At 39.6% G+C, this 16,995-nt stretch overlaps 1 protein-coding gene across 1 annotated transcript in view; it reads right to left on the reverse strand.

The window, feature by feature from the left end:
• Positions 1 to 16,995, reverse strand: part of MAPKAP1 (MAPK associated protein 1) — a 341,504-nt gene that overhangs the window by 236,526 nt on the left and 87,983 nt on the right. The window contains exon 5 of the mRNA XM_077478999.1: positions 2,186 to 2,358. Coding sequence (XP_077335125.1) covers positions 2,186 to 2,358 — 173 coding nt within the window. The remainder of the gene's footprint in view (positions 1 to 2,185; positions 2,359 to 16,995) is intronic.

Consider the following 16,995-nt stretch of genomic DNA (forward strand, 5'->3'; position numbering starts at 1 on the left):
TCTACAGCAACTGAAAAACCTTGATAGAAGCAGCAAATTGGGCTGAAAAAAAAAAAAGTAAAAGGATTTGCCTCTCTCAGAACAGAGAGAAGATGTCTTTTTTTTAAGAACACCGGCAAAGAATGAAGGCACACTGGGAGTGGCAGGGGAAATTCTGGGCTGTCATTATAGTTTTGCTTTGCCAGTGTCTAATTCTCCTGAAGGTTGCAGTATAACTCATTGGTTCCAGAAAACTTTATCCCATGTCCAATAATGTTTCTACAAAGTGTAAACTCCAATGAGAAACAACAGGCAAAAATTCTGGGTTGCATGAATTAGCCTCATTGATGCTATTTAAACACTGATATACCAAAAGAATTGACGCTAGATCTCTACAGTATTATCAGGATCTTTCAAATTCCAGCAGTCTTCCATGCCTAAATATGCAATAATGAGAACATACTTTAAATTACACCTTTTGTTTACCAGGTATTTCAAATCCAAACCAATAACAAGCACAACTGTAATCACTCACGGTTGTGGCATGCACAGCGCATAAGCAGGGACCTCTACCCACAGCAGCCTCCCATCTCCCCCTTTTAGAATTCCAAGTTTTAACTGCATGATTGATGTGGAAATTAATTAATCTCAAAGTGCATGCTAATTGTTTAATTGCTTGCTTGATCTATATGGATCATTTTCGGGAATTAAAAGTAGCTGATTTACTCTGGCTATTGATTGAATGTGGCACTGAGTTATTTTGCTTGCAACCTGATTTGAAATTCCCTCAATTAATTCCCAAAACCTTTTGCTTCTGAGGCGGCTGGGTGCGTTTGCCCCTTCTGGCTGATCTATACTAACTTGTCATGCTTAAGAGATATTTATTATTAGATCCGGCAAGTAATAATGACACATTAATATTAGCGGGGGCTGTACATTTCTACAGAATGGATTGCTAACGTGGAATTAAAACCGATATATTTGTCAGTATCAATTTTCTCAAATTCTTTGGTGACCTGGGTGGACTAATTAATGGGCATTACCTTCTCACGCAGTCAGCACTACAGAAGTCATTGTCAACGTTAAAAAGTTCCACCATGGGACAGCTTTTACTTTGTATTTCAGTACCCTGCTTAGTTATAAGCATGCAAAATAATACGTTTTTATTAAATTTGTTTCACAAAGTGCAGTGGTGATTATTTTCAAGAAAGTTGGAACCACATATGTTGTGAAATTATGCTGATTAACATGAATTGGTGATCACCCCCTCATCATAACAAACTTGTATAAGACTACCTGGAAACCCCTTTTGGGTTGTACAAGGACAAGGATTTGTTTAGCTCATTTCATCACAACACTGCTCCAGCATAAAAGGATTTTTGACCTATTCATACAATCCATACAAACACTGGCAAACAGAACTGTTAGAAACCCCATGAAAGTCATCCTACTTCACAGCAATTCTTAGGTTTTGTTTTTTTTAGTAAGCAATAAAGGGTTAACCGAAGAAACAAGGGTGCTATATCCAGTACTGTACTCCATGAAAAGGATTTTACAGATAAATCCAAAATAGTTTTTTCTTGAATACAGGACACAGGCACAGCTGTAAATGACTGGGACATCCAAAAGCAATAGGCCCCTTTCACACGGGCGTCTCCGCCTGATGGATTCCGCCTGCTCTGCTGATCACCGCTGAGCAGGTGGATGACCAGTCCATGTTCGCTCATGGTGCAGAGTGGAGACGGACCCAGTCCTGCTCTTCTCTATGGGGAAATCAGGTGAAAACAGACAGCATGTCCATTTTCATCCCTTCCTAACCGATTAGCAAGATGGATGGAAAATAGGACCACCATCCATCTGTATTTGGCAGATAGGATCCGATAGCGGCGGATGTCAGCGGACATGTCAACGCTGCCATCTGCCACTTCATAGGGAAGACTGGAGGGTACGATCAGGTCCACCTGTCTATTTTTCAGGATGACCCGATTGGACGCTCCCATCTCCCCTATAGAGCGGCGGATGTCAGCGGTGACATGTCTGCTGACATCCGCCGCTATCCGATCCTGCCTGCCAAATCCAGGATGGATCAGCCTATGTGAAAGGGGCCATACATAAAAATGAGGGATGACTAACAGAGCAGACAAATGCCAACAGGCACACAAAAAACAAAACAAAAAACAAAGTTAATAATAAAATATTTTGTTACTTTAGTTTTGGTTCCCGTCCGTCCGTTGTATACTGCCAGCAGATAAGTCCGATGAGGTCATGAACCTTGGCATTGGCAATCGTGACTACAGTCATAGGTAAATGCTTGTCTTGGCTGGTTTGCATTGAGAGATAAACATCAATTTTCTTGGTGGCAGTCGTACCCACATGGCCCTGTGTAAAAAAAAAATAATAATAATAATGTTACATCAGGTAAGGAATAGCACTGGAAGTATTGCAGAATGTGAGATGAAACTAAAATCTCAGTAATAAATATGCTGTGTGAGTTTACATGTCTCTGATTGTTGCTTGTGCTATTTACCAGAATTTAAAACAGGACCTAACTGTATCTGAGCACCAAAAACTAAAAATTCATTTTTAATATTCAAAGAAAACTTGCCCATCTATCCGTGTCTCCATGCTTTAATTTCTTGAGAAATCACTTTAACATTTCAGGATTCCAGGAAGTAAATGCCATATGAATCGTCTGCCCATACTCAAGATGGCCCTAACATTTCTAGCTGGGGCCATCTTGAGTAAGGGCAGACAATTCATGTAGCACTTGCTTAATGGAATCCATCTGCCCTTAGCTCAGGTTTGAAGACAAGGGAGTGTGCCTAGGTGGGAAATCCCCATCCTTCCCTACTTCAGATAAAAGAAAAAATGCCCATGCAGACCCCTGGGATGTAAGACATAATTTTGGCCTAGGCCCGAAACCAGCAAAAAAAGTTAAGAAATAAAATAAAAGTAAATGTAAAACACCTTCCTATCTATTTTCTATATCCATTTCCTGATCAGCAGCATAGGATTAAAATAGTTTATGTTGATTGAGAGAGTAAAGTTCTTCTTTGTTACCAATATAATTTTGTCAGCTAATTTTAGGAAGATTTTAATAACTGGTGACTAATGGGGCTGACTGATATAAGTATCATGCACAAATTAGATTCAACTACAGAGTCTGTGCTTTTAGTTTTAAAGTGGAGGGCCACCCTAAAATAAAAAATAGCATTAATATTCTTAAAAAAAAAATTAAAATTTTAACTTGCCAGAAACCCCTGTTGCTAGGCAGTTTTCCTAATCTGCCTCTTCCTATCCCGCGGCGCTTCCTCCTCTTCGGCAAGCGGCCCCGTTTCCTACTGGGACATGTGTGTGTCCCAGAAAAAAATGGGGCCATTCATAAAGCACTGCCCAAGCCGTGCATGCGCAGTAGTAAACGGGTAGTGAAGCCACAAGGCTCCATTGCCTGTTTCCCTTTGTTAAGATGGATCGGCCTCAAGGGGGAGCAACATCGCGGGCTCACTGGACATGTAAGTGTCCTTATTAAAAGTCAGCAGCTACAGGGTTTGTAAAAAAAAACAAAAAAAAACACGGCCGGAACGCCCCTTTGAGTCCCAAACTAATGCAGGAACCCATCACCCCATGATTTCATCTAGTTGGGTACATAAGAATTTTCAAAATGATTTTGTGTGCTGACACCTGGTGGAAGCAAATGGAAATGCAGCGCAAAAACAGAATGCAAAGGCCAACACTTCACAAAAATTGTTCTCCGATTATATTTGCCTAGGCAAGGAGAACACATAATTCCAATACAGATAGTGTCCCTGGGTAGACCTAAAACCAGGAACCCAGTGATGTAAGGCTAGAGTGACAAGCCACCTTGCTGCGAGGTATAAAGTACTGCACCCTGAGGATAACACTATAAAATCAGCAAAAAATAACTACACTGTACATAGGCAGAGCAAGGACTGTGTTAAAATCCAAATCACTACCTATTTGGGAACTCTGCCCTGCTCTATATTGTTCCTGTTTACCGTAGTTGTGGCGGCTTTATTTGCTCACACAAGCATCGCCATCCAGTGCAACCCACTTTGTGGCTTGTACTCAATGCCTTTGTTCCGTGCTGTTATTTACGCCCTGAGATGATATCACGCTGTGAAATAAAGTGCAAGTCGCTTTTTTTTCTCTTCTCTTTTACAGGCTTGTAAATAAACTTGCATCGGGAGTAAGCGGGTTCATTAGGGATCTGGACATTAAACCAAAGGAAAACAGCCACATAAAAATTGATTTGTTGCTTATCTACATGGCCAAACAAGGCTGAGTTTATTTTTTTAACTCTCTGAGAACCAGTACTGGCAAAACGACAAAGCCAGTGAAATGCAACTTGCCCCAAATAAAGCTGGATTATTAGTACATGGAAAATTAACCATTTAAGAATCATTCATTGTGTGCATTTATATTTCATATACAGTAAAACCTTGGATTGAGAGCATAATTTGTTACGGAAACATACTTGTAATCCAAATCGCTAGTATATCAATGCATTTCCCCATAAGAAATAATGGAAACTCATACGATTCGTTCCATAACCATTTATTCGTAGATCTTTAAGCTTATAGTCTATATAAAAAGATTATAGCAATGTGATAGGCTGTGTAACCATAACATGTCCATCCACAAATAGAAGCCTCCAAAAGGGAATTAGACGCAAAATCCAGCAGGAGCTACAGAGTATAAAAGAGAAGAGAGGGAGAGGCGCCTCTAAGTGTAGCAATACATTTAATGAAGGTACATTAAGCAACTCACGTTGTTGATGATTAAAACAGGTACATCTAGGTATACAGGCATCCGGGGTAAAGCTGTCCACATAGACCGTCCTCTGCACCGCCGGCTCTCATCGCTGTCAAGTCTGCAATCGTGACCAGGAAGACTACCCTAAAAGCGAAGCTGGAAGTGCATGTGGAGCGCAGCATGGAAGGGATGATGTCGATGGCAGTGTGGAGGATGTTTTGGAATGGGATGTGGACAGCTTTACCCCAGATGCCTGGACACTTAGATGTGTCTGTTTTAATCATCAACCATGTGAGTTGCTAAATGTTGTACCTTCATTAAAGCGGTAGTAAACACTGTCATTGCTACTACATTTAAGCATTATATAGATTGTAAGCTCTAACGAGCAGGGCCCTCTGATCCCTCCTGTATTGATTTGTATTGTAAGTGTACCGTCTGCCCTCATATTGTAAAGCGTTGCGCAAACTGTTGGCGCTATATAAATCCTGAATAATAATAATAATATCAAACAAACAACTTGTTTTTCATTCAACGCCCACTAATAGTATGCTTCAAAGTCGTTCTTACTTTTCCAATTAAAGAGATTGCCAAACGCTCCTACTTGTCCTTAGCCACCGCCATCACAACTGAGGTCTTCCGCATTTGTGCAGTACCTTATTTTCGCCCTCAGTATGTTTCCCTGGCCGTAATCTCGCGCATGCGCACTATTCGCCTTGTTCAAGCCTCAATGAGAAAGGAGTAGGAAGAAGTCTTGCAGGATCTTAGGGCTGATGACAACAGTGGGAATTGACGCAGCCCCGGCATAGAGCATAAGCTTGACGGAAAATTAGGGCTAACGGCGCATGCCCGGGTGACGTCTAGAAGTCAACTAATATATCGGCCGATATTTGGCTTTTTTTAAATTAACCGGCATCGGCCGATTGTGCTAATAAAAAAAGGCTGATTATAACTTCAGGGCGATATGCAATGACTTATGTAATAGAAGTTAATGCAAGTTGCCTGAAGTCTTCCATGGAGCGACTTGTTTCTCCTCTCTGGGTCTGCCAAGAAAAGACCAAAAAGATACAATGTTTCTACTTATCAATGAACTGAACTTCATGTGTAGAGTTCTCAGTTTAACCATTTAAAGACTAAATCTTTTCTGACACTTGTTGCTTACAAGTAAAAATCCTGTACTTTCTGCTAGAAAATCACTTAGAACACCCGCAAATGATATATATAAATTTTAGCAGAGACCCTAGGGAATAAAAAAGCGGCTGTTGCAATATTTTATGTCACACGGTATTTGCGCGTCTTACGTCCTACAAACGCAATTTTTTGGGAAAAAAATAGACTAATGAATAAAAAAAAACTAAAAAACAGTAAAGTTAGCCCATTTTTTTTTTTTTGTCCAAAAGTTTTGATTACCTGTTTTTGTGTATTTAATATTTAAGATATCGCTTTTATTTTTTATCTAAATTATACATACAAGTGAACTGATTGAAAGGTTTGTTTTAATAAATGTTTATTTATTTATTTGGAGCGGGCAGGCGTTGACGGTAAAATGCTTCTAGTTTTAGCTGCGCTTTACCGTTATTTTAGCAGCGCTATTCGGCTGCTAGTGGGGAGCTTATAACGCAGCTAGCGGCTGAGGAAGGGGTTAAATGCGCCCACGAAGCGCCACTGCCGAATCGCATTGCAGGTGCTTCAGCAGTGGTGCCCATTAATTTCAATGGGCAGGAGTGGTGGAGGAGCGGTATACACCGATCCAAAGATGCTGCTAGCAGGACTATTTTTTAACGTCCTGCCATTGCATCGCCTCAGTGTGAAAGCACTCGGGCTTCTACACTGAGACTGCAGGGGAGCTGTTTTGCAGGCACTTTACAGGAGCTATTTTTAGCCCAAAAGCGCCTGAAACACCCCCCAGTGTGAAAAGTATCCAACTGTTAGATTTTATAATAAGGGAAAAAAAATTGACCTAACATATTGGCCCAAAACAAATCAGCATCATATATCGGCCATCACAATTTCTAAATATCGGCATCGGCCAGAGAAAAACCCATATCGGTCAACCTCTAGTGACGTCATTTAAAAGAAAAACAAAGATTACTCGGAAAGGAGGCCGGTAAGAGCAGAATAACAAAGCGCAATAAATAGCATAGCCTGTTGTTATTAATTTCGAGAAAAGTCATAAGAATGGGTATACAACCGCTTTAAATGCAACCATATTGCTACACTTAGAGGCGCCTCTCTTCTCTTTTATACTCAGTTGTGACGTGACGCTACTGGTATAACAAAACATTCCTTGTTCATCAAGCCAAACTGCATTTAAAAATGTTGCTCATCTCTGAAACCAAAGTTTTACTGTAAGTTATGCAAAGGCATAGCACAGATAGAAAAACTGAAGTAATAGAAAGTGAAGGCTCTCTGTAGCAATCATATCCAATTTTTTGTTATAGTGAAAGCTAGCTCTCGATTGAACAATGAACAATGCCCACTTGAACAATGCCCACACTTTTGATTGTATTCTTAGACTAACCCATATTTTCTGTACCTTTTTTTTTACCATAGAGGAACCATTAAAATATTTTAGAGTCATAGGTCCTGGAACCCCTGCTAATAATTATCTTATCTACATCTCATGGTTCATTAGCATGATGGTCAGTGGGAAGACTACTCCTTACCTTGGTGGCCAGTGGAAAGAATACCTCCTTACAGATCTCTAAAATAAAAACTGGCTTCAGTGATTACTTATCTGAAAGGCAGAAATTACTCATAGCTAAAAAGGTTACCTACCTAGCAACCTCTGGAGGAATACAAAAGGAACAGTAACCCCTGGAAGTCGCACATCTATGGTGTCTTACTGCAATGAATGAAGTGGCAAGGTCAGCCTGGACTTCAACCAAACCAGACCACGTCCCCAACGCATTTCACTCCAACCCACAGAACTTAGTAATAGGGATCATGGGAACCTCTGTAGGAATCTCATTGAGAAAGTTTGGACTAACCCAACACTCACAAGTGATGCAACTAATTTGGAGATTCGCAACTCCTTCCTCATTGGATTATCTTTACATAGGCTATTCCCCCATCAGTCTTACATGAATGCTGTTGCCAAACTCATCCACCTTACCAACCACTCAGTGCCTTCTACCCCTCTGTGCCAATCCCTCCACTGGCTGCCGATCATTCCAACAAAGTAATTTCAAAATACTAACAACTTACAAAGACATCCACAACTCGACCCCCAGCTACATCACTAACCTAGTCTTAAAATACCAACCAAATAATTCTCAACGTTCCATTCAAGACCGCCTGCTCTCTAGCTCCCATGTCACCTCTCCCATGCTCACCTTCAGGACTTCCCCTGAGGCTCGTCGATTAGAACACCTGTCAGTTTATATTGCTCTGTGCACCCGTTGAGATTCAACCTCTCTAATTGTGCTGTTTACCATTATTATTGAAAGTGCCAGTAAAATAAATTATAAAATTTGGGGTTGTCCCCAGAAAAGTAAGAGGCAAATGTTTCAATTGGGACATTGGTTCTGATGACCTGGAGGCCCTCAAGGAATTCCCTTAATTTGCAGGATATTCCTCTCACTTCCCGTTTAGCTATGGGACAGGACGTGTAGGAAAATCTCTGCAATAGGACACATATGGTGAAAAACAATTCTGACGGGTGTTATAACCCTCCCTTGCTCTATCCAAAATGAGAAAGAACATTCTGCCTATAGTTCTACTTTACGAATAGTGATACAAATGGTGAATTTTTAACATCTATATCAAACAAAAAAATATATATTTTGGAGAATTGACCCTTGGTTATACACTAAATCAGCTCATTAGAAACAAAAGTAAACGGGGGTGTGGATCTTAAATGGCAAAAAAAAAATGCACTCTACTTCTGCGTTCCAATACCAGTACATTGCTCAGCCAACACCACAACTCCTGCAGCCATTAATGTGTCTCCATAGGAGGAAAAAAAAGAAGAATCCCTGCCCAGCTTCCAACAAGAAAGCAAGCATGAAACCTTGGTTGCAGACGTTCGATACTACATAGTACATGCCAGGCCGAGCCACCATATCCAATATGGTGTTCCAAAATAGGAAAGCAGGTGGGAAAGGCGATCTAAAGGAAGGTATTACTTCTAAAGGAAGGTATTACTTTAGTTAGATAATGTTATTTATGTATTAGGGTGAATTTCATTCTAATGAATCAAGAATAAGCTGTGCAGAACTAATAACCATCACCCAAGCTTTCAAGACTATTTATTTAGGATGCGCATATATGTGTGCCTAAGCAGAACACTGCATTACTACCAAGCAGTTTAACTTCTATAGTCAGGAAGATATTGGAGGGTTTAATAAAAGACCACATAGAAGAGTTTTTTTTTGGGAAAAAAATATTTTAAGCAACAGACAGCATGGATTAAAGAAATAGAGAAGTTGTCAAACAAACCTGATTTCTTTATGAGGTGGTAAGTAAAACTTTGGACAGAGGGGTGGCCGTGGACGTGCTATACTTAGATTTAGAAAAAGCGTTTGACACAGTTCCCCACACACGACTAATGTGTACAGGCTTGGAAAGATCTATTTTGTAAATGGATAGAAAACTGGCTAAAAAAACAAATTCAGAGAGTAGTGGTTAATGATTCTTACTCTCAGTGTCAGGACTCTTACATTTTAATATCTTTATAAATGATATTGGGTCTGGGATCAAAAGTAAAATTTCTGTCTTTGCAGATGACATCACGCTATGCAGTGAAATAACGTCCTTACAGGATGTCTCCAATTTACTAGCTGACCTCAATACACTGTTTAATTGCAACTGGCAAATGAGACTTAATGTAAATGCAAAGTTATGCACTTGGGGGCTAAGAATATGCATGCATCATACATACTGGGGGGGGGGGGGGGGGTACAACTGGGGGGATCCGTAGTAGAGAAGGATCTGGGTGTTTTGGTAGATCATAAGCTCAATAATAGCATGCAATGCCAAGCTGCGGTTTCCAAAGAGAGCAAAGTCCTTTCTTGTATTAAGAGAGGTATGGACTCCAGAGAGCGAGAAATTATTTTGCCCCTGTTCAAATCATTAATAAGACCTCACCTGGAATACGCAGTTCAGTTTTGGGCCCCAGTTCTCAAAAAGGAAAATTCGGGAACCTGGAGAAAGTGCAGAGAAGGGCAACCAAACTGATAAGAGGCATGGAGGAGCTCAGCCATGAGGAAAGATTAGAGGAACTGAATGTATTCTCTCTTGAGAAGGGGAGATTAAGGAGGATCTGATCAACATGTACAAATACATAAGGGGTCCATATAATGAACTTGGTGTTGAGTTATTCACTTTAAGGGGACACTCTTTACATCTTTAGGAAAAAAAGATTAAATCTACAAATACAGAAAGGTTTCTTCACAGTAAGAACTGTGAAAATGTAGAAAAGACTCCCTCCAGAGTTGGTTCTGGCCAGCTCAGTAGCCTGGATTCTTTCCTAAATGTACATAATGGAACTGGGTACTGAAATTTCTAGGTAAAGTTGATCCAGGGAAAATCTGCCTGCCTCTCGGGGGATCGGGAATTCAAATTTTCCCCTGCTGTAGCAAATTGGATCATGCTTTGCTGGCGTTTTTCGCATTCCTCTTGATCAACTGTGGGTTAAGGATTGTGTATATATGATTGCATTTTTTTTTTTTGTTGAACTAGATGGATGTCTTTTTGCAACCTGACTAACTATGTAACTACTATGCATTAAGTTAGTACTAATACAATTCTTTCACCTCCTTGGTATTCCAAAGTGACAACTATTTGGACATCTTTCTTTATCTCTCCACTTCTAATCCTCCTTCCCTCCTCATCCCCCAAACTCCACCATCCAATGCTGGAGATCTATCTCTGACCTGAAGTAATTTGAGTGATTACAGATTGCATAGTCCATGTCAAAGGCCGCCACAACCCAAACAAGAGGTCCTAAATAGGATATCACCTTCAAAAATAAATTCTTAGGTGGTCCCATTTTAAGAAACAGATTTTCACGCAATCCGCATACCTTCTTGGAAAAGACACAGATGACAGTTTCATAGTCCTAATACAGCTAAAATGAAATAAATCTTTATAGCCTACATACCTTACATTCAGAAAGAAGGAAATAACTCTCTGGGCAGGCATATCTTTCTCATTCACATTCCAATACTATTTTAACATGTTATTTTCAGTTGACGCCCCCATATTTAGTAGCCTGCTCCCAGGTACAATTTCACATATTGGTAAGATTTGGAGATTGAACACGAATTGTTCAGTATGTGCTGAGGAGATTAGGAAAGCCATCTGCAACTTTGTACAAGATCATAAGGGTAATGAAACAGTGCAATAGGAGGCACTAAAATGTGTTTTATGGGGAATATTCATAGCACATGGAGCCAGACTAAAGAAAAAGAGAATGTCTCAAATAGCTAATCTGTTTCATCACATAACTAAACGAGACATAGCCCATAAAAAAGCATTACTCCATAAATCATACTATGACTGTGGAGACAAATGTGGCCACCTTTTGTCCCCAGCCTTATACCATCACTTCCAAAAAAAGAAAGAAAACTCCAAAATTTTCAAAACACATACGCAGAAAGCTCTTCCAGAGGAAATGGACAATAATATCAGAAAACAAGCTTCCCAATACAAGCTTCCCAGTGAATAGCTGTGCGTACATAGGTAGCAATGCAAAGAGAACAGGAGACTTCTTCATATAAGTACATGATACAGCAGGCACATATCAGCAAGCTGAAATGTTGGGTTTATATATTCTTCAACAATAAGTCTGAAAATCTTCCAGAAGACTATATGGACAATAATATAAATAACATTGGAAAACTATATCTGAGACTTGTCACCTTTTTAAATCCATAGCTAACCTTGATATCACATTTAAAGAAGATCTTTGGACATTCAGCTTTAAAGTGGTTGTAAAGGCAGTTTTTTTTTTATGCATTAAAATAAAAATAAAAATTCTTTGTGAAGCAGTCCCCCTTTACCTGAGCCCCATCTAGATCCAGCCATGTTGCAGGAGTGTCTCAGTTGCCCGGGACTCCCCTCCTTATTGGCTGAGAAAGCAGTGCGGCACCACTGGCTTCCACTGTTGTCAATCAAAGCCAGTCAACCAATGAGGAGAGAAAGGGGGCATGACAAGAATGCGGCTTTGTGTCTGAATGGACACAGGGAGCTGTTGCTCGGCCCAGGTGCCCCCCCCCCCCCCGGAAGCAAGCTGCTTGCTGTGGGGGTACTCAATAGGAGGGAGGGCCAGGAGCACCGAAGAGGGACCCAAGAAGAGGGGGATTGGGGCTGCTCTGTGCAAATCCACTCAATGTAAACCATGTCAAACGTTAAACTATTGGCAAATAAACTACAAATCCCAATAAAAAAAAAGAATGCAGCTGTGAAACTGACAGCCATTATTATACAAAAATTATCAGGAGCAAACGGAAAGTGGCTCCTGATCATGTGAGCCAATCCTGGTTATCACTTGGGTTTGTTTACAAATAAACTTGCTTCAATTGTCATTGTGTTTCATGTATGCACTAGTTCAACACACACTAGTTCATTTAATTGTTCTTTCCTGTGTTTTTTTTTTTTTTTTTTTTTTTTAACAAAAAAAAAAAAGTGTTAAGGAAAGGAAAAATATTACTGGTTTGGAAATGTGTATAGTTAAAAAGTCTTGTTTCAAAATTTGCAAAAAGCCATTGCCTAGAGTAACCTATATATTAGTGGGTGATGTAAAGAATGGGGGCATAGATCTATTCAGCACCCCTCCTCTACAAATTCTGTGTGTGTACATGTGGCAGGATTTAATGAAAGTCTACTGGGGAATGTGTTCCTCTTCTCCATTACTGGCTGATGGGGCTTGTGGAAAGGTTACGGTGTAGTCATTAACATGCTCCTAAATTATACAGCAAATTTGAAGCACTCTTGAAATGACCTCCAAGACAATTTAATTCTAGACTTGCTGGGAAAGTGCTCTGTTAATGCAGCTCAAACTGCTGATGTCCATGCAAAACTGAGAAGCACTTTCAGGTTACAAAGAGATATATATATATATATATATATATATATATATATATATATATATATATATACACAAAAATGTATGGACCCAAGTATTAATATGTACAATAAAAGAGTGAAAACAAAGCCAAGGGCCTTTTTAAGACTATTATGCCTTTATGGTCATGGGTCATTACTTCTTGTCCATCCGCTCACACCAAAGAGTGGAGAGCATACAATGGACCATGAACTAGATGCTTAGATTCTCCAAGTCTGATAGATGTTAATGGAGGCACACAAGGTCTTTCTGGGTTACGAGAAGGATTCAGCTAAAATCTTATCCGACGCAGAAGATTTCCAGGCAGATCAAATAATTTGTTATCAATTAGAATTCTGTACTGTAAAGTGGGTTGGGGTGGGGTTGGGACTCCGCATCGCTCAGTACTACGGCTATTATTTAATTATGAGGCCAGATGGTTTAAGGCTTCGCTAGGCAGAATCTGCCGTTAGAAATGCTTTATCTTCATTGCAATCATCACTATAACATCAGCTCCAGGGCTGAACTAACGCTCATGTTTTATTCCAGCCGTTTGTAGTGTAGACGTTAATTATGTAACAAAAGAGAGGGTAAACGGGCCTGCACCACCTTACATTACACCACTCTCTCATCATCCTTTTCAGAAATTGAACCATACTGGAAAAGCAAAACGTTTTTTTTTCAAATCTGAATGTTTACAACTGTATAACTACACCATAAATCAGACACTTTAATGGATGCACAAAAAAAACAAAATAAATTTAACTTTTTAAACACAGTCTTCATAAGTTATAACACAGAGGAGCCAAAGAGGTTTAACTTCCACATACGGAAAGGCTTCTTCACAGTAAGAGCTGTGAAAATTCAGAATAGACTCCCTGGAGAACTAGTTCTGGCCAGCTCAGTAGATTATTTTCCAAAAGTAAAAAAAAAAAATAATTAGCTGGGCACAATATAACTGTATTATAACATTTATAGGTAATACCACCAGGGGTTATTGATCCAGGGAACATCAGATTGCTTCCTGGGGAATCAGATAGGCATCCCTGACTCAATAGCGCAATGCAACCTTCAGAAGAGAATCAGCTATTTAGGGCCAAGGAGGAGATAATAAACACTTCCAACTGTCAGAAGTGCTTGTTATACTACGAAGTGATTTTAAATGCTTTTGAAATAAATTTCTGTGCAATAGGCCTAATCTATTTTCTTTTACTCAAGAGGTGAATATTTCCCTCCAAGTGCACTTCAACTCGACAGCTCTGCTGTAAGGTAGACTGCAATGGATTCCAGGGTAATCCAGGACAGGGAAAAAATCTTTTTACTTTTTTACTTAACGAAAGAAAGAGACCAAACTGTTTCATGCGTTTTTCCTCAAATAATTACAAAAAAAAGGAAACATAATAAAACAAAAATAAAATACTACTTAAAGGTTACATTTACCTGTTAAAAAAAATTAAATGCAACTTATTTTTGCTGGTAAAAAAAAAAAGTGCATTGTTTTTGCAGCCTATGGAGTATTTTACTTGCAGCAGATTGCAGGTGTAATGTCAGGTTCCTGCAGATTCTCAGACTGTCTGCCCATATGCGAGTTACGGGCAGATGCCTGTTCCTCACATATGGGGAGACAGTTAGTGCAGAGCAGGGAGATCAATTAACTTGGAGTGTTTTCACCAGTACCCTCGCAGTTAATTGAAAAAACTACTGGCGATCTGGTCTTCATGGCAAACGCTAGTTGCAAGTCACAGATCGCTGTAAATGAATGACGTGGCCGTGTGGGCAGAGCCATGCATGGCTGTGCTCTTTTTAAATTGTGACAGCGGGTATGGGGAGAAGATCCTCCGCCTGCTGTCACAGCAAGCGATCGGAAGGACGCAGGCAGGTGCTCTTTGGAAACAAGAGGGTGTAACATGTTATCAAAGGTGAACTTGTCTTTTAAATAAAAAAAGAACCTACAAATTAAAAATATACCATTTAAAAATTAGGGTAGCATTCTTTTTACTGAGTTACTAAATAGAAAACAAACCTAACGTTAGGCACCCACTTTTGATGTCATTTTATTTAAATTGAATTTCATATTAAATTTCATAATACAAGCAGCATAAAAAACTTAACTCAATGATATCATATTTGCAAGGTATTTTATCTAAAAATTTATATTATTCACCCACACACACAAATACTTACCCAAGATGATGTCAAATGGTATATACTGTAACTAAGAATTTAAGCATTACAAAAAACTTCACAAATTTTACCAATGAAAAAAATAATATTACATTTTATCATGTGATGAAACAGATTTCATGACAACATTGCAAGCTCATTCATATAAGGTTCTAAATTTTAATATTTTTTATTTTGTCATAATAAGTACAAACTACAATCATTGTATGTCTATATCACAAAACAATAATGGTAGTAACATTAGACGCTGCACATTTATAAAAAATGGCCACTTTACAATCAAATTTTAATAGGCATCACAGGATTTTTCAACTTAATATGGAATGAAAACAAACCAGTCTTCCAATAACATACAAATAGTGTAAAATAAAAAAAAATAGAAATCCAGTGTTGCTTTGCTACATGTCTATTTCTCTATAATTAAGAGACGCATGTTTAATTCCTCAACACTTCCAGTTTTTCTAATGGTATAAATTGGCTCAGCTGTTTCACCGATGTGCTAAATAAATATTCAGCAGCTCACATTTCATTGTGTTAATTAACCAGTGGTGTGGTGGACCCTCTGGATGTTGATGGAACAACTTGGGGCAGAGAGGTACAGGTGCTAAGCTGAATACCCGGGTCCAGCTGTCAGCTAAAGATAGCCTAGTTCTCAATACTCTGTTAGAGCACAATATTTTAAGGCAGAACACAATAATCATCTATGAGCCCAACAAGAGGTGGGAAAAAAAGCCATTTCAAATTCTTTACAATTTATACTTCAGACTTTTTATACTTGTGTTCATCACAGTCTGGGATCAGACTTGAAGGGCAGTGGAAGAAGTTCTGTAATCAGCTGGGGAAAAACATAAGCAGATCTCCCAGCAGAGGTCTAAGCACTAGCTGGTCCCCACCCAAGCTCCTGATGGTGGCGATGGGTACCATTGCGTGCTTATGTCAGGTCACAACATTTTCCCCACCACAAAGAGAGTAAGCAGGGTTCAGGCAGCGGATAGGGGGACTAGAAGAAGCAACGTTGATAAACAAGCCAAAGGGTCGGCAATGAGTGGTAACTGGCTGGGATCAGGAAGAAGCATAGTCTATAATTTTTGGTCATACTGTTTTTGAGTGTTTTGGGAAGATACTGTCCATCTTATATATACACCTTGAGCGGTGCCAGGGATGAAGGTATCATCCTCTACTGTGTCCAGGATCAAGTGGCATACACACTCCATTCATTGGTGTTTATACACCTTCAGCCTTGTCTAACTGCTTTGCTCCAATGATAAATATTCTGTGGAAACCAACACTTCTGGAAGTGTTGATCTTCTAGGCTCCACCCCACCAGTTCCTGCCTTTGACTTTTGCCCAATTCAGGATACAGTAATAACATAGAAGTGAGAGGAAAGAACAAGTGAGAGCTGACCCAGGAGATTGACACTCCAGGAAGCGTTGGCTCACTCTTAGCCCTTGTACACACAGTCGGACATTCTGATAACAAAATCCAATGGATTTTGTCCGAAACTGGTGTTGCATAAACACGGTCGGACAAAGTTGTCGGAAAATCTTATCGTTCAGAACGTGATGACATTCATTCGTTACGACCAGACTACGTTCAGGCTAGTAGCCAATAGCTTTGGTCTCGTAATTTGATCTGAGCATGCGTGGCACTTTGTCCGATCGGAATTCTCTACAAACGATCTGTCAAAGTCCGATCGGATCATGTTGTCGGAAAATTTTATATCCAGCTCTCAAACTTTGTTGGACGGACATTCCGACGGAAAAAGTCAGATTGAGCCCACACACGGTCGGATTATACGACCGGTCCGATCAGACATTTTTCGCCGGAATGTCCGACCGTGTGTACAAGGGCTTAGACCTTAGCGTAGGCATGCCTTTTTTTTTTCTTAATTGAAGAAGACTGAAGTGGATTTTTGGTTTCCATCTGTAATATTTTTAAATGTACTGAAAGGATTTGTGTGCCATACACTGGTTATACCATCACCCATACTTTTATGGATTACTAAAGACATTAT

The sequence above is a fragment of the Lithobates pipiens genome, unplaced genomic scaffold (assembly GCF_037356315.1).
Source record: "Lithobates pipiens isolate NorthernLeopardFrog02 unplaced genomic scaffold, aLitPip1_a1.2 Scaffold_1, whole genome shotgun sequence".
NCBI classification, from domain to species: Eukaryota; Metazoa; Chordata; class Amphibia; order Anura; family Ranidae; genus Lithobates; species Lithobates pipiens.